Source organism: Solanum lycopersicum, chromosome 6 (assembly GCF_036512215.1).
Source record: "Solanum lycopersicum chromosome 6, SLM_r2.1".
Lineage (NCBI taxonomy): Eukaryota > Viridiplantae > Streptophyta > Magnoliopsida > Solanales > Solanaceae > Solanum > Solanum lycopersicum.
In genome coordinates this window covers 38,638,943-38,662,513 of record NC_090805.1, presented here as the reverse complement: position 1 = coordinate 38,662,513, position 23,571 = coordinate 38,638,943, and the positions used below count along the sequence as shown (strand labels likewise).

The following is a 23,571-nucleotide window of genomic DNA, read 5'->3' as shown; positions in this document are numbered from 1 at the left end:
CTTCAAATAGGATTTGTAAACCTTATAATCACAAGTTACTTGAAATAACGTGATGAATTATTCCATAATAGTTAACAATTCTCATTATCAAACGACTCTTAGTACTCAGTAGTATCATACAAAGATATGGTTAACATATCAAAATTCTTTCTAAGTCTTATGATCTTAAATAAGCTCGATAAAATGTTTGAAATTAGAAGTCTAACAAATTATAGAAGGAAAAAAAAGTTTTTTTTTTTAAAGAAAACGTAAAGCACTTGGAAAAAAAAACTTTTTTTTAATGTCGATCAAAACAGAACCAGAAAAAGTGAATGCATTCAACTGTAGTTATTCCTTTTATTTGTATAAAATAATCTCACACTTTACAAGAAAAATATTTGTAATATTACAGATTGGTGAGAAAGATTTATCAGTTCAAATTTCATGTCTGGATGCTACCAAAAAAAAAAGAAAATAGAGAAGAAATGGACTGTGGTTTTAATATATAATATAATACCTCCAATTTTTCAACTAAAGGTAACTAAATGCGGAGCTAAAATTAAGAGTTTAGAGTTTTAATTTTTTTTAAAAAAAAGAAAGAAAAAAAGAGGGAGAGGGATTGAACCCCAATTATAGCATGAAAAGTATTTTCATGATATTATTGAACTGTCAATTATTTTTGTAAAAATTTCACAAATTAATCTAACATATATTTGTTTAATTTTCAAATATAAATATATAATCTACATAAAAACTATTAGATTCATTTGAACACACGAACCCTCACTTTACCCTGAGGCAACAGGCCTTTTATATAACGAAATCTAATCAGAAGTACTGTTATAGTTTATAAACTTCTTGAATTAAAATCATTAAAAGGTACTCAAACTTACTACCAACATTCATGATTGAATAAGCTTTAACACTAACCCTTTGATTTAAGAAAATCAATATTTTCGAAGAGACTACAAAAGAGTTTGAATATGTCTACAACTCATGCTAACAAACAAACATTAAGTAAAATTTGTTTCAATTTTTCAGAAAAGTTACAATCAAAACGCTAAACGCTGAGTATAAAGTTCTAATCTGCGTCGGTCCATTTAGCCTTCACACTACTCTGTCTCGATCTTCATCATCCCTACCTATAAAGCATAAAAAATTTAAAAAAAAAACTGTAAAAAGGGATTTTTTAAAAGCAAATTTTGATTTTTTAAGCTATGAAATTGACATATAAAATGTATAAATAGAACTGATAATCAATTGAATTAGAAGAAATGCGATTTAAAAGAAGTCAATTGAATTCGAATTTTCTGGTTACTACCGTCAACGTCAGTCTTATACTATTTATTTACTGGAAAATAAAAACACAAAATGTTACATGTAACCGCAAAAAGTAATTTTCACCAAATTAATTTTAAGGTTATTTCTATAATACATGCTTTAGCATCTTGGCTTCTTTTTTCCTAATTTAATATTTTTGCCGCTGAAACCCACCTGGCAGAGCCAAAAGGTCAAATAGATAAACGGTTTTTGTTTGCCATAAATATGAGAAGAGTCCCTAATCATTTTTATTCCAAGTACATAAGAAGTTAAGACTACGATTCAACAATCTTTTTTTTAAAAAAAATGAATTTTACCAGGCTGTAGATTCTAAATATTTTTACTTAATTTATGAATTGTGTTTATAAAAGGAGACTTGACTTTATTTAAAATTTAGATCATCAAATGAGAAAAGGAGTAGGACAAAAATAAAAAAGAACCCGAATCTTAAAAACATTTTTTAATTGACCACTTAGCCACGTTCTTGGAACGGACCAACCAAGCGATGAGCAGTGTTTTAATAGTAATAAAACTCGCCCAGCTGCATCAATATGAATATTTGCCTGTCTAATAGTCTTTGCATTTAGTAAACGGATAAAGGACGTTGCGAAAGGGACATACATAAAATAGAACTGAACCATGTTCTCCAATTTTCAATTCCTAAGTTTAAGGGAAGATGGGGGAATGATTTATGTTTGCAACATTAGAATGGAGTTCAATAACGAACATGGGAAGGAAGATTTCACTAAAACATATCTACTGTTATCCAGCAAATCATAATGTTTAAGTTGTTAATATAATAGCAGCAAAGCATAGTATAGTAGAGATCTTAAGCAGGTATGTTTAAATCGAATGATATTTTATATTTCAAGTGGGGGGATTTTGGTCTTCCTTTTTTTTTTTAAGACAAAAAACTCGCAGTGCTTATCTTTTCAAGGTTTACAAAGTTCATTTATTCCACATTTTTGTGCTATTTTTGCTTTACAGTGAAACAAAGTTATCATTCTTATGTGTAGACTCTTTTGCCTACCCCAAACTTGAATTTTAACATGGTTACTAAAGCCATAGTCGCCCATGGAAAGGCCAAAACATCCTCCAAAGGGATTAGACTCAATTGTTACTTAAGAACTTGCCTAGCCTATCGCCTATCCAGCTTTGATAACGATTTCGTTTGCTGCACTATCATCACCTTGTCCAAGTGAATGCATCAGCAATGGTTTTCTTAGGGGGAAGCAAGCGGCAAGAGCTACTAATTTGAGAGAACATTTAAGCGATTGGAAGATAGCATTTTAAGTCAATGTGCAGGTTTGTTGAAACTAAATGCACAGCCAAATAGCTGTAGTCGTTACAGAGAAGTGTTGTCTAGATGTAGAGATTCCTATTTTACTGGAAACACGAATATTGATATTTGGCTAGTGTTCTTGCGTAGAGTTTTGGATATTTGTAATGAGTTTGTATTTCATATATCTTGGTATATTCCTAAAATATATATTGATGAAGAGCAAGCATATTAAATACTGCAGGAATATATGTTCCAAGATTCAGTAGAATTATAGTTTTCCACAACGCCAATTTACAACTCAACTTAGTAATATTAAGCATTTGTTATTTGAATTCTACTAACAGAAAATATAGATCAACTATAGTCAAAATACTGAAGCTCATCCAAAGAAAGCTACAATACCATATCAGTATAAACCACCATATCCTAAACTAATGCATATGAAAAACACGAGACCAAAATAAAAGTAGCAACAAAAATATGGTGAAAAAGTTAACAAATAAGAGAAGTTGGGGTAATCATGCAGGCAAAACGAAGAATGCTCCCACTAAACCAATAAGACGGTGGCAGTAATTAACACATAATATTATGTTATTAGCTTAGAGTGCATAAAGGCGAGGCTCTAAAAATGCTAAACAACTGGACATGGCGAACACATTCAATAGATAATTTCCTTTTTTTTTTTTTTGGGTTCAACAATCAGTAGATATAAATGGTCAGATTGAAAAAGAGAGACCGCCTCACAAAAAGAAATGTGTCACTGGTAAAGAGAGGATCCCTACTGATCTACAGAATTCCAGAGCATGAAGGCTTAAAGGCAATATATTCAGAATAGAACTACTATCCCACCACTAAAGTTTGTCAACCTAAAACGTCTGATGCAAACAATAGATGCTAGACATCTATGACCCTCGTCAATTTTCACCACTGAAAAACCAATTGAATATGGAGTCTTGTTCAAATGTCCATGAATCATTTTGACTTATCCCGTTGATTTCTCCTATTAAATATAGTCATATGGACAAAGAAAGTGCCTCCTGGAAAATTTCTAACAAGACTACAGTAAAAATATCCAGTAATAACTAATTTCACAAGCAAACTTCCAACTTGTCACAATCTTTCTGCAACCATTAAAGCTTTTCACTTATTGAAATATTTCTATTTGATGCCAAACTTAACACCCAACCATCATTAAGCATCTAGATCACTTTCATCTCCAGGCCTACAAATACTGAATGTCTACACTTCCAAAAAAGAATTACTAGCTAGAGCGTTGATCCTCTCTCTTCTCTTTGAATGGATTGTACCAGTCATTTTTTTTTAGAAAAAAACAAAAGGGAAGGGGGAGGGGGATAAAAGAGGTGGACTAGACACTGAAACCACATAACTAGTCAAAAAGAAGGGAGAGAGCCCATTAAGCACAAAAATACCTCGAGAGTGAAAAATTTTAAAAAGCAATCCACAAGTCAAGAGTTGGACATTTACCTAGCTCAAGGAGATCCTCTCAATGATTGTCTGATCCTTGCCCACTTTGACTGCTTGGCTTCTGGTTGTGTATCTTAGAGAGGAGACTAGCTGCGAATAATAGAGTTGCCTGGTAGCGTTCGTTCTTGTCAACCTCCGATTCTGATCCCTCCTGTGCTGACCCATAAAGTGCAGACTGCAATTGCTGCATTTGAGTTGCAAGCCCCATGCCAGAGGCACCAGGCATGCCAGCTTGTGGCTGGGAAACATTAGCACCATGAGTCTGGTTGGTCAATGATGCAAGATTTGTTTGTTGTTGAGGAACAGATGAACCATAATGTCCTACGGCATCTGTGGCATGAGCTATCCCGGAAGCACTGGCAGCATCTTGATGCCTTCCAAGCTGAAGCTGCCGATCAATATGGGGCTGGGCTGAGAGCTGTGTACCTTGAGAATTGATGGTCGAGGGCAATGTCTGAGGAGGACCACCTTGTGCTTGCAGGTTGAGGTTGTGGTCTTGAATTTGGTTAAAACTAGTAGCCCCTTGAGAATAATGGCTAGGCGTGTTCAAGACTTGCGGATGAGCTTGGAGCTGTGGTAAAACCTGTGTTTGGTTGTTAAATTGGCTGGAAAACATGTGATCAGCAGCTTGACCAGGAGCTTGCTGGTCATATCTCCAAGATTGTTGCTGCACTTTACCAGGTCCAACAGCAACATCCGATGCAGGCATTCCAGCAGAAGCTCCTGCAGGCATGGTTGTTCCTTCCACACTTAGCAACTGGCTAGCTGGTAGAATCTTCACAAGGTTAGCAATAAGTTCAGGGGTCAAAGAGACGCCTGCTTGGGCTGGCGCTGCAGCATTGCTTTGGTGTACATAACTCGAGGGGTATGCAGCAGAATTACTTGGCTGCACAGTATTTGTTGCATATGCAGCAGTTAGAGAACCGTAATCTTTTGAAGGCAGCTTCATATCTTCTAGAGTAACCTGATTATAGTTCATCTGCGGAACCCTTTCCACGGAAGGCATTGCATCATAGGCAGCTTGAGAAGATGGCATCCGTGGTGCATCGACATACTGAGGTTGACTGGACTCTTGTGGCAAGGATGTGCCACTAGGCATATGATGTGCAAACTTTAGAACCACCCCATACAGACGTTTTGGACCAACAACTTTCAGAACCTTCGTAAGAAAGTCAGAAGGTGGCACCAAGAACAAAGTGGTTCCATTAGCAAATTTTGCAACCCCGGCCCGATCCTTTGAACCCAGGTAACCCAGGAACTCGGTGTATGAAGCAAAGTCCTTTTCGCTATTAGGCAAGAAGTACACAACGTTGAACCCAACAGCATCTGCGTAGTGTTTGGTCAACATGTCTAGTCCCGTTCTCGCGGAGCAATTGACTACCTCAGGGCTGCAGAAAGAAACATGGAAGGAGTTAAGAATATATTACATCTACAAGTAATACGGTGCATGCAACTGAATGAAGAAAAAACAATAAGATGTTGTATATATTAGTTCCAAATTAGTTTAACAAAGATGAATGTTATTAAAGAAGAAAGCTTATCATGGAACTTCAATTAGCCAAAGAAAATCAAACATATGCCAGTGCTAACAGCTTTCCTTGACAGAATCCCCCCACTCCTTCAGGCCCCCATAGGTTAGAAAAAATTATAGATTGTAGAGACCATCAGTTGAAAAAATAAATTGGAAAGATGATTATTGACTGACATCAACAAGCTGAGAAATCTTGAAACAGCGTTAAATCATAAAGACAATCCCAAAAACTCATATGTCCTTCAAGAAGCAATAAGGTAAGTACAAATGATACTTACATCTCAAATTCTATACTTTCCCCAATAGGAACACAGCGAGCATGACACACAGGCGTTCCGCCCTTGGCAATAGTGCCATGCCATATATAATTATGCCCAGGAAGGCGCTGTCCAGGAGAAATTCTTGCATCTAGAGGGCTAACACTGTTATTTGCTTGACCGACTGTAACGGGACCAGAAGGAACATTAGTACCAAATGGACCCAATCCATATTGTTCAGCTCTGTCACTTGTTCTTTTATGGGGATAAGAATTATCATATGCCCCATCAATCCTTGATCTCTTAGATTCTCTTTGAAGTTGGCTAGAATCAAATACATCCCGGCCAGGAATGGCAGATCTACTCGGTGCTTTCTGCACACCTGAAGGAGAAGAAAGCATCCCTGGTGTTGGAGATGCCGCCTTCCAGTTTGGGCCCCCCACAACATTATGAGGACTTGTATCTCGCAATTTACTGGCTACTGGCAAATCAGTATATTCTGGGCCTGAAATAGTAGGGTCAAATCTGCCTTGCATACCCAAAGGCCTAGCTGGGATTTCAGGACCATGAATACCAAAAGGTGGCAAATGTCCAGGTACATTAGAGGCCAACATAGGACGGTTATGGCCAAACATACCCATCTGTGCTGGTTGGAATGAATTTTCATTGGGATAAGAGTCAGTTGTTGGGCCTATAATTGAAGGATGATACTCTCTGCCAGGTGCAGGACCACTGCTATAATATTCAATTGTGATCCTCGGATCATTGAAAAGCTTGCCCTGCAAACCCTCTTTAGCACGCTGGGCTTCCTCCACACTTCTAAACTCAACCAATGAGAAATTTCTATCATAAAATGTTCTTATTCCATTGATCTCACCAAACAAAATCATAGCATTGTGTAGCATATCCTCGTCGACATGGACAGAAGGAGGATAACCTATAGACAAGATTTTACTAGGTTGTCCATGTCCTTGTCCCACTGGCAACTGAAATGGCTGCACAAAAGAGGAAAACAGAGTGAACATTAGGACTCACAAACATGCATACTTCATTCAAACTATAGAACCATGTTAACAGCCTATTTTTCCTTCATTTTTTTGGATATACCAAACAGTACAAAAGGAGGAAAGATGACAATCCCACACAACAAAGGACTCAAACATATCCTGTATTTCTAGACTCAAAACAACTTTTAAGAAAAGCATTGGAAATCTTTCAAAGACAAAGGAGCATTACATGTTGCCTTCTGAAGCCAGCATGCATAGGATCAGAGTAGTTCCTGGCAAAATCTTGAGGCATAAGCCGACTGTCAGGATGGCCAACGTTCCTATTGTGATACTGTCCATCCCTCATTTCCCGATACTCCGGTCCTTGCTCCTGAAAGATTTAGGATACCATCATATTCATGGAAGCATGCAACATAAATATCCATAACTCAAAAAGAAGATTACTGGGTGAACCCAAACGTTGTGCTAGCAAGAAACAATCAATCAATCAACTACACGTCAACCCAAACTAGTTGGTTCCGGATATATGAGTCTTTTACATCCTTTTGTTTCAACTTATAAATCCTTTTGAATCTATTCAAGAACACATTCTATGTAGGCAAGCCCCATAGAAAGTATTCATAAACTTCATCGTAATTAAATTATCCTAAGCTTGTCGACAATCTACCACGATCCTCCTCTCTTATTCAGACTTTGGACCTACTATAGTTTTGCTAAGCTTCCATGCGAGAGTTTAACAATCCATCTCTTAACTAAAAACTAATAATATACTTTCCTCTTCAATTCGGACTCTGATTCTTATCACCAAACTCTATATGCCTCGTGCCAGCAAGGTGTCTGTCGCGCAGAAGAAATTCTGTATAGACACCAAACCACATTTACCAAAGCTAAAACCAACATTCTTAAGGTTGACACATCTACTTCCATATCATAACACATTTTCCTCAACAAAATGTAGCACTGCAGAAAATGAATCAAATCTCTTTAGTAAGAGTAAACCTTTCTGTAGAGAAAAAAACTTACTCTTCTCGTAGGTTGTGACCTGAGATAATCCACACGAATCTGTTCGCCACCAAATTTTTTTCCATTCATGTTCTTCAGTGCTTCTGCTGCGTCTTCCAGTCTAGCAAAATCAATGTATGCGGTGTTGCGATCCCTGATGAACTTATATTCTTGAATTGTACCAAATCCCTTGAATTGATCTTCCAATTCTTCTTTTGACACAGACTTACTAATCCCTGCTACCCACAAACTTTTGCATGGCTTTGCCTGCAAACCAGACAGCATAACTGGTGTTAGACTAACTGCCTGACACAGTACAATAGACAATGAGAACCACAAGTAACAGACAGGTAACTAAAGAAATGCAAGAAGAATCATGCCGGGAAAATAAATCAGCACTTTGACTACTATTCCAAAAATCATAAAATGTTTTCAGTCATCAAGTGATGAGAGTTAAGGTACCCATAGTGGTAAAGGATCTACAAGTACTACAAAACACAACAATGATTCAACCAACAGGTGTAGAGTTATAGAAATTCCACATGAACACAGTGTCATAGTGCACATTTTACCATCAGTAAAAATGATGAAGGCATTAAGTACAAGGGAGCAGTCTCCTAGTTAATTTAATGAGGATATCCCAAAACAATTCTGTATCACATATACTTGCCAAAATCACAATCCCAAAAAACAAATGAACTCAAATTTATTTGTATGGACATGCCCTTTGTCTATTCCCAGTAAATATTGATTCATGACATCTATAGTTCAGTTTGAATCCTTCCCAAACTATCCATATACATATGCATCTTTTGCCAACCATTTCAAATTAATAAGCAGATCACTTAAGGATCCCGAGGGACTAGCTACCTCTGAAGCGGGATGCATTTAGTACATAAGGACATTAGGGAACACATGGAGATCCACACCTAATTTATCATAACCAGAATAAGATATAGCCTCTTTTGAGGGATAAACATATTACATATCATTATTTAAAGCGAGAGAGAGCTCTCTAGTCATTAGAAGTGCATGTAATCCAACTAAAGTTGGTTTGATGACTAGTCCCAAGGAATGAGAAGTTGAACTTTTGGTACTAGGATGTTCATTCTTCGTATCTCTTAGCAAGTATTAGCTCTTGGTAATAGCTCATAACCACCTTTTTGAATATACAGTTAGACAGACCTCTAGCAATCAGAATTTAAAAACTGCATCACCAGACACCCTCTACAAGTCAAACTTAACACTGCTTTAAAGAGTCTGTTTGGATAAACTTATTTTAGGTGCTTTTAAGCCATAATAACTTTTATAAGCCCAACCAAACAGACTCCAAGTCCAATATGTATATGAAGAGACTCGTCATATATGCATATAATTTGTTTTATTCCACACACGTTTATAACTGAATAGAGTATCTTAACTTTGCTTCAGGTGCCTATTTTCATGGAGGGCCTGGTTCTCTTTTATTCCCTGAGCAAATAGGTGACAAAACAGGGTCATTTTCAGAATATTATGAAGTCTTGATCATACTTTTGGGAGGAGTTAAGAACCTCCTATACTTCATGTGCAAAATGCTTATTCAATAATTCTTTTAATTAAGGGGATGCTTGCTTATATAATAATTTTCCATATGTTAACAAATACCGCCTAAACATTCACAGCATATAGTTCTCTCTTTGATTCTATTATTATTATTATTATTATTTATATTTAATTTTATTTAATTTATTTTTATATAGGGATGGCGTACACGATATACCCATTGCATTGATAGGTGAAACTTTAGTCTATTCTGACCTGTATTTGACTTCCTTGATAATATAGATACACATTTCTCTTGGAGAAACGACGAATTATTTCTCAAGTAGTCAATAAATAGAATTTGTATTAAAATTTTATATAAAATTTGAATCTTTCAGCCATATGCCTAAACAATATTTCAACACATCAATTAACATTTTGAACACTTAAAAAAGGACTTGAAATCTAAGTCGCACAAGACTCTTATCAATTAGACTGTATATATAAATTATAAATATCTATAATATTTAAGTTAAAACTGGGGTGAAACTCACGTTGCAATGTTAGGATGGTTGCGCATCAAATTTGGGGAAGCAAAAGGGTATTCATTGCAGATCGTAAGCAAAAGGGTATTAACTGCAGATCGTGCTTCAATGTTTGAAGCAGTATGTAACGTTCTAGAATTGATTTATTCATTGCCAGAACAATATACATCTACCATGTTAGGATCAAAATTTTTGATTTATTCACTGCCAGAACAATATAATACATCTACCATGTTAGGATCAAAATTTGAGCACGTTTCGCAGTCTAAATTTCAATGTCTAAACTTTAAAAATCTGAGAAAAATAGTTGAAGAAGATGACTTTTAGTACTATTATTACATCTGAGATCGCTACGCGCCAATGAAGCTTTCAGCAGCATAAACTAAAATCAATTAGTGCAATCACTTTATCTGCAACAGTTTTTTTTTAATTTGTGTTCGGAACCATATTAGAGTCCGACTATTCCAGATTCGAGAAAGCACTCCCTACCAAAGGATTTTTTCATAACCAGGACTCAAACCCGAGACATCATGAGCCGTGGATGAGGCAAGTGCACCACATACTTTGTTGGTTCAAGACAATTAATTGTATTTTATATTGAATTAGTTCTGTTCAGTTAACAAGTTTAGTTACAAAGAGATCGATCGGTCAATGGTTGGGAAGGAAATGAACACCATACGAATGGATCTCGTAAAGGTATTGAATACCAGACGCATATATGTTGCAAACGGTAAATTTTCAACTTTAATTTTCAGATATATGAAAAGAATACAATTGTACGATTATCTTCGTTCATCGCATACCATCCAAATCGATACGTTCCTCTATTTACGAAGAAATTCTGTGATACTGTTCTTCCTAATGTATTTAATCTATGTCTTCTATTTTTTCTACGCATCTACTCATAATCTCGCAGATCTGCGTAAGTCTGGTCTTTTAATATGTTTTTTTTGTTTTGATTCTGAGAGTGCGAACTTTTTCTAGACGATAGATTAAGGAGAAACACAAGGTTGAAAATTTTAGTAAAAAAAATTAACAAGTAATTGATGAATAAACAACAAAAATCCATCCGAATGAGAATCAGAATAGACAGAAAATCAAAAACACAAACCGGCTTTGCGAATTCAATCCTAAGAGGATTTCCATGGAAGAGGGATCCCTGAAGCGCGTCTTTAGCCTCCTTAGAATCGTTGATGTTTTTGAAATAGAGAAAACCAAATCCGCGAGAAGAATAAGCGGTTACACTATCAAGCTGTCCGTATTTCTGGAACAAAGACGTTAGATCTGCATCAGTAACATCTGGTGCTATATTACCAACCCATAGATTGTTCGACGGTATTTCTCCAGGCGGCGCCATTACTGAAACCCTAGAAAACTAATCAAACACGAAAACGATACCTAGAAAAAGTAGTAATTAGATCGAGAAGAAGATAGATTATTGATTGAACGGAGAAGAAGAAGAAGCAAATTGAGGTTTGTGAATGGCGTTTAGGTTTTTTTTTTCTTATCTTAAAAGAGGGGAAGGAGATGAAGAGGCGACGATTGATATAAGGGGCTTTCGGTTGAAGACAAAAAGTTGTAGGTGGGTTACATGTGCTTGTAATTGTAAATAGACAGATTTAACCCTCTGCTTTGTCCTTTTTCTTTTTCTTTTTCTTTTTGGTTTCTCTTTTATTTATTTTATTTATTTCTTCGAGTCTAACACTATTGGGGCTGGGCATAAACACCGAAAAATCGAAACACCGTATCGAACTGAATTTTTTTGATATTTCAGTTCTGGTTTTTCGGTATTCGGTATATGTTTTTGTATTTTTTTGGTATTTTGGTTCGGTTTTCGGTATGTAATTTTGTGTTACTCGGTATTTCGATTTACCGAAATATACTATATTATAATATATATTTATATTATATTAATTATTAATGTTAAATAATAAATATTATAATTTAAAATAAAAAATTAAAAGACACTTTTTGATGTAACTATTTTTAGCTCATTAAGCTGAAAAATCAAACAAAAAAATTTGTAAATATTTAATAGCCCAACTAAGCAGGCCTATTACAAAAATCGAAATAACAAAACCGAACCGATATAATAAAAATCGAATCGAAATAATAAAAATCGAATCGAAATAATAAAAATTGAATCGAACCGAATTATTTCGTTTCAGTATTCGGTACACATTGTACAAGAATCGAAAATCAAAAAAAATGAAAAAAGAACGAAATCGAACCGAATTACTGAATGCCCACCCCTAAACGCTATCAATTTTAATATAAAATAATGAAAAACTATGCACAATAGCAAATATTTTAGCCTATAATAAATATCCCTAGTTGGGAAGGTTGCATAACTAGATATCATAAAACGAACTATAAGGAGGTATTTTGTTTATATCTTTGTTCATTTTTAATTTTCATAATTTTTTTTCAGAGTTAAATTACAAAAAAATTCACTAAAATATTTTATTGATACACAAAAGATAGCAATTTACAGTATTTTTAGTATAACTTTTTAACATACAAAAAGTTGTTTAACGTATCAAACAAATTTGATTTTAAAAATTAATTAAATAATTATTTTAAAAGATATAATATGACCAATAAAAATGAACAGAAAACAAAATTGAACAACCTCAAAGGTACTTTTATCCTTTTCAATGTTTTATACTAAAATAACTAATCTCAATACTATTAGTTCGCCTCTACAAGAATAAATTATGTATGCTTGTCGAGTTAAGATCTCAAAATGTCATTCAACTTTGAAAATTTATTTAGTAAAGTGATTAAACTTTGTTTTAAATCACTAAAATCTTTCAACTTATGTTTTTAAATCAATAAAACTACTCAACTAAATTTATTATTCATCTATAAATATATAATATAATATTCTCTTTATATCCACATACAGTTAAGACTCAAATTCATTCACAATTCTACCCACTAACCTAACTAAAAACACACACACTTCTTCAGCAATAATTAAAACCAAATTTTAATTTGTTCCCTTTTTCCTCTTCCATATTATTTACACGATATTTTTCCCCCTTTTGTTACAACCATATTTTATTCAGCTTATGATTTTACAAAGTTATTAAATTTTTCAGTTGTAAAAAATTCAAAATCTTGATTCATTAGTATAGATAACTGCCAATTTGTTCTGATAACGGGTTATGCAACATATTTTCGTTATTGTATGTGTCATTTCGAAATGGTTCGTCTATATCGACAGCTTAATTATGTAAAAGTTTCTAAATTTGGGACTTCTTCAGTAATAACTAAAACCAGGCTCAAAATGTACAGAGAAATTGCAGGAAGATGAAATTGCAGTATTGTGAATGAATTTGGGTCTAATCAATAAAAGTAATTTTATATATTAAATTAATGATAAATTTAATTAAGTAATTTTATTGTTATAAAAACATAAATTGAATAATATTAGTGAGACAAAATATATTTAATAACTTTGCTAAGATAAATTCCTTAAATTGAGTGATCTTTTAAGATATTAACTCTATACTTGTCCAACATACGAAACAACCCCTAACAATACCTTGAGTTGTTGCTTAATAGATGGGATGCGGTGTGGGAATGGGATTTTCTTGGATTTGCAGATTGTTATCTTTAATTGCAGGATTGAGAAAAATGGACATTATCTTCATTACAAAATACAGAAATATATCTCCATCTTGATGCACAAAAGAAACATTAGTAATTTGAAGAAAGAAAAAAAAAAGGAAAGAGCACTTGTCACTGTAACATCTATAATGGGTCTAGTTTAACCAGGTTGAATCAAGACTGTTCAAGGCAACAATTGGACTCTCCACAAGCTAATTGTGAACATGAACAGGAATCAGGTATTCCATGGCTGGTAGATGTACTATTCCTGTACAAAAAATGGTAAGGCACTAGTTATCTTAACACATTTTCTGGGTCGTCTATGGCGCCAATTCCCATGACAACCTAAAAGTTATCCTTGGCACGGCGAATGGCTCCCAAGGCTTCTCCATCATCTGCAGTGGCTGGAATGTTCAGCAACTTCCGGATTTCTGTACTTGAAGTTCGAAGAAATGGATTACATAGCTTCTCTGCTTTCAGGGTTGTTGGAATCTAGCACCATAAATGAAATATTTAGCAAATATTGACTATTAACAGAAATATACCACACATGATTTTATCTACGCAGTGTTTTGGTTGAAATGAAAGAAGTCAATAGCTTAATTCTAGATTCCTCAGTCTACAAGTTCTATGGTATATCTTTGGAAATTTTAGCGTCTTCTTGGTGATGTCACTGGTTACCAATAAATCTTTTATCCTACTAAGATATTATTGGGCACCTTAGCACACCAATGGGTAAAGGCGTAAGTTGAAAATATTTAACAGGGTCAAATACAAAACAACCAAGCATTCTCGTGACTCATACGAGTGTCCCAAAAGTTTTAAGGTTTAAAATTCAGGTCAAGTGAAAAATTGTTCTCATTACAGTTTTCAGCAAAATAAACTTACTGTTGGCAAGCCCTTCCTGCGAAGATTGGCAACATGTGCAGCATATGACTGCAATTCTTCATTTCCAGGTTCTATAGAAAGTGCAAACTTCGAATTACTCTGTTAAGAAACATGTCAAATAATCAGGTCAGAAGATACTGTCAATGCTAGCACTGAGTTATCAACAAGAAACAGTTGTTCAAAACTCAATTTACCAATGTATACTCGTGGCCGCAGTAGACATTTGTATCGTCTGGTAAGGATGTGATTTTCCCCAGTGAAGAGAGCATCTGTAACATTAAGATGATAAGTATAAACAGGAACATATACTCTACTATTCATTATTTTTGGTTGGCAAGCTATCCCTCTCAAATATATTTTCTGCCCAACAGACATAGATCTGTTCAGATAGGTTGATGCATCATTTGTTCACATTTCAATTGCAGATCAGATAGCACTATAACGGGCAGAGTCTAACTTCTTCTTTCACAACCCGATCAATCTGCACCATAGGCAACAACTGCCTAGGATAGGTAGCGATATTTCTTCCAATACAACCACATTTTAGGCTTGGCTAGCTCACAGCAACCATGTATATGGTTCGGATAGGTTGTAAGCTTATTCCTAATAACCACACCTGCCAAAAATACCCTCCCTAGAACCATCAGTGCTTTTTTTCCATTTCTATCCCTTAGTGATTTGAACTCCCAACCACTTGGTTGGCAGAAGTGCTTTTACCATTACAGCATTTTGTCTTGTTATAGTGTGGATTACTCCATCCTATCACATTCTTTACATTAAACGAAGGTGCAATGACTTTTGGGTTTGATTACAATTAAATATGTTTCCATCTAGCAAATTAACCTACCGTCAGTGTTTGAAGGCAATAGTAGAAAGTAGAATACACGAACAAAAAGGGAAAATCAAAATGAAAATAACGGGTGAAAGTGAAACACATGAGTATCACAAAATGAAGAGAAACAGAAAAATCACAATACTGTAGGACAGCTAGTTGCTTCAAGTATTGTTTTGCTGATAAGCACTTTATGGCTCATGTATGCATTTTGTAAACATCACAGTGCTTATATAAGTCAAAATATGTCTAAGAGGGTGTCTGGATTGGTTTAGCTTATTTCAACTGTTTTTGGCATTAAAGCTCTCTATCTATTTTTTGTGGTGTTTAGGAAAGATAAAAAGTGTTTTAAAGCACTTAATTTAGGCCAAAGAAGTACAAAAATAAGTTAAAAGGCTAAAAGTTTCATACGACCAACTTATGAGATCTAGCTAATAAGTTATTTTTACAAAAGCCAATCCAAACACCCTCTAGACAATAAGTTGATCTTCCCAACTAATGTTTTTCATATTACAAACACTTTTGCTTTGGCAACGTTTTTAACTATAAACAACAACATCATACCCAGTTTTATTGGGGTCTGGTGAGGGCAGCGTTTACGCAGAACTTACCCCTACCTTGTAGGGCTAGAAAGGTAGTTGCTTATATCCTCGTTTTAAATAACGCATTTCCAAGCAGGTTGAAAAAGAAAAAACATATGTGGTTGTAGTAACAACAACGAAATAATGTGATATGGAGAACATTACAAAAGATACAAAAGAAAGACCAGTAATGACAACGAAAATAATGTGATAACCTAAAGCACAAAACACACAGGTGATAAACAAAATCAAAGAACCAAAAACATCGAGAAAGGTGCTAATACCACCAGTAAGAAAGAAGGTACAAGTACGACACCGATCCTATCCCTCAGGAAAGCGAGATATCGCTCAACAACCAACTTTCTACCCTAATTTGTTACCACCAAACCCTCTTATTTTAAGGCATGTCCCTAATAAGCTCAAGAGGTTTCATGTCTTATGCAATCACTTCTCCCCAATCAACCTGCCTCTACCTCTCCTGATACCCACCATTGTCAACCGCTCACACCTCCTCAATGGGTTATCTATATTTCTCCTCTTCACATTCCCAAACCATCTCACCGTCCCTTACCTCATCATGTCCAACACAGAGGCTACTCCTACCTTGTCCCAGATATCTTCATTCCAATTTTCTGTTAAAAAAAGTCAAAATGGTAATGAATTCCACAACATTAACGATATGCTGGAGATATCCGAAAACTTGAGGATTAGGCAACAAAGACTAATCAATTTCTATGACCCTAGCAGATCCTCTAACTGTTCAGCTTCTTCAACTTTTTCTTCATTACACAAAAATAGAAGGATATAATACAATTCCATTTGTTCTCATGAACAGGAATAAAACTATCCTCAAAACATCTATTGTTTCTTTCTTTCCATATTGTCCATTATATACGGAGTGAGACAGTTCTCCGTCATTTCTTCAACTTTTGCTGCCTCCTCTCCTGATCCAACAACTGAGAATCTGTTGTCTGCTTCCATATTTTATTTTTTTTGACAAAGGTAACAAGTTTTTGTATAAATCTTCAGCACTAAGGCTGGGTCCCAAAAGTTTACATCACAGAACTACTTACAACTGAGTAGGCGTAGCAACCCAAAAAAAAAAGGAAAATCTATCTCTAGATCCTATCTCATCTTACAATAAGATGTCTACAATCGCTACAGGATCATCTATAAATTCCGAACTACACCAATAGCAAAAAGTGATAATGCAGTTCGTTTTAATCCTATGCAGAGGACTGCTAACACTTTCAAAACATCTCGAATTTCTCTCCTTCCAAATGATCCACCATATCACTGCTGGGACAATTTTCCATCTGTTTTTGTCCATGCTACCACTCACCTCATAGTCTAGCTTACTAGAGCCTGACCTGCCCTTTTAGGCATAGTCCACCTTATGCCTCTGAAATTAGTAAACAAGTTCCATAGTTGGCTAACCACTTTACAGTGTAAAAACAGATGGTTGATTGTCTCTGCCTTTTGCTCAAAAAAAAAAAAATCTTGGACACATTTGTTTCTCATCAGTTTCACAATTTCTATCTAAAAACATAAATTGAACATAAATTGCTTATACAAATCAACTTCAATACTTAAAAAGTATTTTTTGGCAGTTATCAACTACCGTTAGTTGGCTAACCCAAAGAGGGCTTGATTTTTATACCACAAAAACAGATACCATCAGCAAATTGACAATATGTATCCCATTATTTTACAAGAAGAAAGTAGCACGTGTTTGCGTCAGTAACAACAAGTCTTTAGGTTAAACAAGAAAAACTACTGGTTTTACTTATTGTCATTAATTAGTCCAACTCAGATTGGCAGTTGACAACCATCAACATCTGATTCTCCAAATCAAAAAAAAAAAATCAATATAGCAGTCCAATAAAAGGAAAAAAACAGATGTTGCAGCCTGCAAAATATAACTATACTTTACCTGCTCGGGAGTTCCTTCAAAAAGTTTACCACAAGACAAGCTGAACAGTGTGTCTCCTGTGAAAACTGCCTTAGATCTCGGGAAGTAAAAACTGATATGCCCTGTCATGCATTTTTTTGTATTAGTAAAATTGAGGAGATTTTAAACCCGCACATAAGATCATCTAAAAGATAACAATTTAAAAAGGAAGTAATCCCCATTCCCCACTTGGTCCTAAATCTATAACAACATACTCCGTGTGGTCCACCAGTGGAGTCTAAAAAAGTTAAATTTAACTAAATCTATGATTCCTCATTATAAATCATGTGACAAGAACCAACAACTGTGGTCCATATAGAAGAGGCATACTTTAACTATACCTCAAAAGCATATGACACACCCTTTATGTTGGAACACACCAACATGTTTGACATCATTCTATTAATAATATTAACTCTCTAAAGTTTCTGTAGTCTATACTAGCATAATATTTGATAATTTTGAATAGATAACCATCAAATCTTAAACTGATTAGTTAGATAGATATGAGCTGAAGAAACTATAGAAAGTTAAAATTTATATATCATATATATTTACCCGTCAAACAAATATCCTCCTTAATTTTGTACCCAATCAAATAGTGTGACAAATATCTCCTAGATATTGTACCCAACCAAATAGTGTAACATAAAACGAACATGCCCAATCAAATGGTGTAACATGAAATGGGATCTGATGAACAGTGTAAGTAAGCAATTCAAAAGGTTTTACAGCTCCATTTAGTGGAACACATTTCTGATAGACATAATTTTTTCCTTGATCTGTCATCTTTTTCCTTTATACCTCCATGAGTAAAATTAGACAGGAGACAATAATTATCGTGGTAAAAGTCTAAGTTCTCATTTGTTAGATGTTAGATGTTATTATACTACTGGATAAAAAATTTATCAACATGTATGCACTTGTCAACCAACTCCCAACTGGAGTTCAAACACCTATACTAAACGGATATTTCCTTCAGCACATGACCAGAAAGTAACTTGAAGAACCAGTCACTTCTTAAAACAAAGAATAGATCAAGAAAATTTACAGAGAGATAAATAGTGTTGTGCTCCCAAAATGAACCCGATGTTTGACCATGACAAAAAGCAGAAAAACAAAGGAAGAAACCAAAACAATAAGAAGTGTGTCATTTGACAGGGAAATGGACATTTATTTCGTCAGATAGCTTAACAGTTAAAAGCAACGAAGACTATGAGACAACTCAAGGCAATTTTCAAATGATATCAGGCATTAGAATACAACCTCGTGTATGACCAGGAGTCTCCATGACAAACACCTCATGGCCTGCAAACATCCATTGGTCTCCATCATTGAGGGCTATGTCAATACCAGGTATTCTATCACTGTCTACTCCAGATCCAATCACCTACAAAATCAAGTACGAAATGAAAGCCTCTTCTGACAAAATTTCAATTGGCACAAACATGTTAATCCTTAATCTGTTAATCAAAGAGAAATGCTCATTATAGTTACCAATGATCTTTTAAGTGCAATATCAATTTGAAGTTATAGCCAAATCTCTATCCAACTCTACAACAAAATTGTGAGCTTGGAAGAACAGTTAATATGTTGAAAATGTATGGTGCTTTTAGCTGGGCCTGAACGGTTTTTTCTCAACAAAGTACTCTGAACTGATCAGCCCCAGTAACGCCTGGAAGAGATACTGACAGTTGCCACAACAGTTCTTAAAGCATTTCATTGAGATTTATGGCAACAGGAGCGAAGTGGTAAAGCAACTTTACATTCCTCCATTTTACAAGATAACTATGTTGAACCAAAACCTGTATCCAGGTGAAGTTTTGCCTATCTATTCGCTCATTCCAGTCCCACCCACTCAAAAAATAAGAGGAAAAAAACATTAAAAACAGGAAAGGGAAAATGAAACGGTTGGAGTAATTCAGAAAAAACTGGACTTGGGGGATGTTTGGTATGAGGAAGATGTTCCCCAATCGGTCAAAACATTTTCTCTGAGAAAAAAAAGTTTCTTAAAAATGAGGAAAATGACTTTCCTAATGATAGTAGGGAAACAAGTTCCACAAGTTACATTCCATGTTCATTGTCTCCTCCCCTCCACCCAATGCCCCCAACCCCACTCCCCACCCATCACACCCTCATAATATTATGCTAGATTACATATATGCTCTTGGGACAATATTACTTTGCTTACTTACAAAACACTATGAAAAGTAAGACAAGCACTTGTTTTCCATGAAAATATTTTGCATCATAACACAACTCACCCCTAGACTTAAATTATAGCTGCGTGTAACTAGAAGGTATTATCTTCTAAGAGAAGTATAAAACCACACTAGTTATAAGACGGTACTTGTGACTGCAATATAAACAGATAGATCCTTCTTAAAAAAAAAATATAAACAGATAGATAATGTAATCCCAACACAAGAGCAGCTATTGAATTCCATAGTAAATATATTTTATCTCTGTACAACGTCACAACTTCAAATGAGAGTGGCAACAGGAAAACATCATCTTACCTTTGCCCCATACCTTGCTTTTAACTCCATGTTGCCACCAGTGTGATCATGGTGATGATGTGTGTTCAAAATGTAAGTCAAATTACGGTTGTTTCTACTCAGTGCATCTATAACCGGAACAGCTTCAGAAGGATCCACAACACCAACTGTTCCAGTATCCACGTCATGCAATAGATATGCATAATTATCCTGGAGACATGGTACCTGACAATTGACAACAGAAAGATCAGCAGAACTCATTAGAGGTGGAGATCCTTGTTACAACGTAGAGTCAAGAAGATGATTTCTTTTATGCTCTCGCATCCATAAAAAGAAAGCCATAGAAGAAAGAAGTGGAGGAGAAGCAGAAAGGGCAGAAATTATATTATTCATTCTCAGCTAGTAAATCTCTTCGGCTTCCTGAAAATAAGACCGAACAAGCTTTAACATCTTCTCCACCCAAAATGAAAGTAGCATAGTACCATTTTTTGAGCTGAAACTTATTTAATCATTTGATACTCTAGCAAGACTAACGTAGGGGCATTTTGCCTTTTTTCTTGTTATACAAAGGTAACATTGAAGAAACATTTCGCCTATTTATGGTAAAATTTAGGCAAAAAGGATGTTATCCAGTACAAAAAGAAGAGAATACAAAGCACTAAAAGAAAGGTATTCCCAGTCAAAAATTTCATCCATTGGAATCTGAGGAGCGCTCCAAAAGTCTAAACTAAATAATATTGAATCTGGAATAATCTGTTCACATTTAGAGTATGAGGGACAACTACCCAGCTCCTCCCCTATTCATTCTTCTAGTATTCCGATTGTTACAGTTGTGCAGCAGTTAATTCAGAATAGAGCGTGCGGGGGGGTTGAAGATTAAGACCCAAGTTTTCCTATGCCATACAAGAGAAGATATGATAGATATGCTCTACATGAAGCAAACATACTCCCTGTTTTGTCCAACTAGGTGTAAGACTCAAAAGTCAACGAAATGCAGAGAGAATTCCAGGATGATTAGGACAGTGTGTATTAACTGTAAAGCTGACTATCATCAATCACTGTGACTTCAGGGTACACAGCCAGATTTTAGATACATACAGGAAGATTAATACCACATCAAAAAGCCACCCCAGTCATACCGAGCGTCTTCATATAAAGTAATTATTTTTGCTCATTACCTTTTACCGCTAAGCTAAGCACACTCTTCTTTCTAAATGTACCCAACATCGAAATCAAGCCAGAAATGAAATTATTACAGGCTATGTGTTTACTATTAAAATAAAGATACAACTTGCAGTATACATAAGAACCTAAAAATGCCCAATACTATAGACTCACCAGCTCAATTTGCAAAGATGAAGACGTACTGGTAATGCTACAGAGTTTAGAAACTCGAAGTGATCGACTAACACCACGTACAGTCTTGAACGGCATTGAAAGGAGCTGCATAAACCCATACAATAGATTCTTCCTAAGAGAAAGTTGCCTCATGCCAGGCCATACACAAACCCCCGTCCGAGACTAAGAAAATCAACAAATAGAATTAAATTAAAAAGAAATGCAAGCAAAAGACGAAGAATCTACACACTAATTAAAGCATCACCTCAGACAAAGTATATTCCCTTTTAAAACCCTAATTATGAATAGCATTAACTGAGTACCACGAGAAATCAGATAAAAGTTAATACACAACTTAAGAGGGAAAAAAATCATTTTAAAATCTTAAAACAGTCTCAACATCTAAACAATCTAAACAGCAGCCCTAATTAACAAGTGAAAAACAGTTGAATACTTCACATCAATCTCACAACCAGCAAGAACACACATATACGAATTCAGATTTAGATACATCAAAAAGCACAAAGGCGAAATGAATCAGTCAGATTCTCCAATTTACTTCAAATTTCCTCATAAACCGCAGAATAATTCAAAAAAATCGGGAAAAAAAAAATCTCTAGTATAATTCAGACTATATAGAAAGAATATGCATAGTAAAAAGGAGAAGAAAAACCTTAGAACAAGGGAAGGAAGCCATGGCGGAAGGTGCAATTTTAGAGAAAGTTCGCATAATTTAGCATTTGCAGTTTTGTTTGTAAAAAAGAGGTGTGTAGAGGACGGCAATGGTGGGTTGGCACACGGTTTCACACGCAGATTGTTTTAGCCTTTTAACTCTTTATTAATTAGTACAATCTCACTTCTATAACACACTACTTAATTAATTAATTATTAGGATTATGAGTATCACATAAAATCATTAAAAATAATTTTTTTTTTAAAAAGAGAGAATATGCTATGTTTCCTATACTTAGTGCAAGTCACATTTTTAGAATGACTATAAATAAAAAAGAATCAACTTTACTTTTCCAATTTTGTTTCTTTTTTTAAAAAAAGATATAAATATATTTAAAATTGTTAAAAAGAATTCATCATTATTAATTTTAATATTAATGGACAAGACACATAAATATAGAGCATGAACTAGTAACAGAGGCGGATCTATGTAGTAACGTGGGGTGTCATGGCACTTAGTCATTTCAATCGGAACTCTATATTTATAGGTATGTATGTATCAAAATTGGTATAAGTATAGTAAGTGCCATCCCAATGGTTTGAACCTTGGCTCATATATTTTTTCTTACAAATATATACCTTTTTGTTATTTAGGTCAGCAGTTCGAACCTTGGCTCATACATTTTTTCTTACAAATATATACCTTTTTGTTATTTGAAAAAAGATATTAAGATTGGCTAGATTCGAATCCATGAGATCATTTAATATTAAAATAAACCAACATGCTAAATATGCTAATTTTCAAAAATAATAATAAAATTTTATACTTGAGCAAACTTTTAAAATGAAATTATTTTGAAATTTCTCTCTTTTCTTTTTCTTTTTCTTTTCCAAAACTGTTCTAAAATACATATTTTTGATGAGTTTTGTTTGACCAATTAATTTTAAAAAAACACTTATGAATTGTAATTAGTATTTTGCCATTCTTTTTTTAAAAAAATATTTTTTTTATCAACTATGTCCAATTGTAATTTTTATCAACCAAATAACAAAGTCTATAGTTGGAAAAAAAAATTGAAAGCACTTTTTCAAGGAAAATCTATTTCTTCAAGATTTTGAAAAACAGTTTTTGCTGCTTGCCAAAAACACTTATTTTCTTTTAAAAAATATGATTAAATTGTAAATACCTCTCTCTCTTTTCTTTTTTTAAGGAAAAAAAAAACAATAATCACTTTTGGGCCCAAACGGGCTATTAGAGTTTTCTTAT

General features: G+C 34.6%; 2 protein-coding genes across 2 annotated transcripts; both read right to left on the bottom strand.

Annotated features, from left to right (window-relative positions):
* Positions 1-887: 887 nt before the first annotated feature.
* Positions 888-11,522, bottom strand: LOC101267242 (flowering time control protein FPA). The gene is made up of 6 exons (XM_004240936.5): positions 11,041-11,522; positions 7,885-8,130; positions 7,091-7,231; positions 5,876-6,849; positions 4,067-5,454; positions 888-1,121 (listed from the first exon to the last, which is right to left on the bottom strand). Exons 1-5 carry the CDS (start codon positions 11,284-11,286, stop codon positions 4,086-4,088), a joined length of 2,976 nt encoding a protein of 991 aa, XP_004240984.1. The 5' UTR covers positions 11,287-11,522; the 3' UTR covers positions 888-1,121; positions 4,067-4,085.
* Positions 11,523-13,562: 2,040 nt separating this feature from the next.
* LOC101266523 (hydroxyacylglutathione hydrolase 2, mitochondrial) lies at positions 13,563-22,604 on the bottom strand. The gene is made up of 8 exons (XM_004240933.5): positions 22,306-22,604; positions 21,633-21,815; positions 20,316-20,519; positions 19,063-19,186; positions 17,779-17,879; positions 14,627-14,701; positions 14,433-14,531; positions 13,563-14,036 (listed from the first exon to the last, which is right to left on the bottom strand). The coding sequence occupies exons 1-8, from the start codon at positions 22,360-22,362 to the stop codon at positions 13,890-13,892; spliced, it is 990 nt and encodes a 329-aa protein (XP_004240981.1). The 5' UTR covers positions 22,363-22,604; the 3' UTR covers positions 13,563-13,889.
* Between the last annotated feature and the right edge of the window lie 967 nt (positions 22,605-23,571).

Excerpts from the sequence above, each read along its gene's own strand:
- LOC101267242 (XM_004240936.5), bottom strand. The coding sequence starts at position 11,286 with ATGGCGCCGCCTGGAGAAATACCGTCGAACAATCTATGGGTTGGTAAT. Across the intron at positions 8,131-11,040 it reads GGATTGAATTCGCAAAGCCG|GCAAAGCCATGCAAAAGTTT; the intron begins GTTTGTGTTTTT and ends TCTGGTTTGCAG. Across the intron at positions 6,850-7,090 it reads CTGGCTTCAGAAGGCAACAT|CCATTTCAGTTGCCAGTGGG; the intron begins GTAATGCTCCTT and ends TCTTTTGTGCAG.
- LOC101266523 (XM_004240933.5), bottom strand. The coding sequence starts at position 22,362 with ATGCGAACTTTCTCTAAAATTGCACCTTCCGCCATGGCTTCCTTCCCT. Across the intron at positions 21,816-22,305 it reads CTTCCTTCCCTTGTTCTAAG|TCTCGGACGGGGGTTTGTGT; the intron begins GTTTTTCTTCTC and ends TGATTTTCTTAG. Across the intron at positions 14,702-17,778 it reads TTGAAGGAACTCCCGAGCAG|ATGCTCTCTTCACTGGGGAA; the intron begins GTAAAGTATAGT and ends TTAATGTTACAG.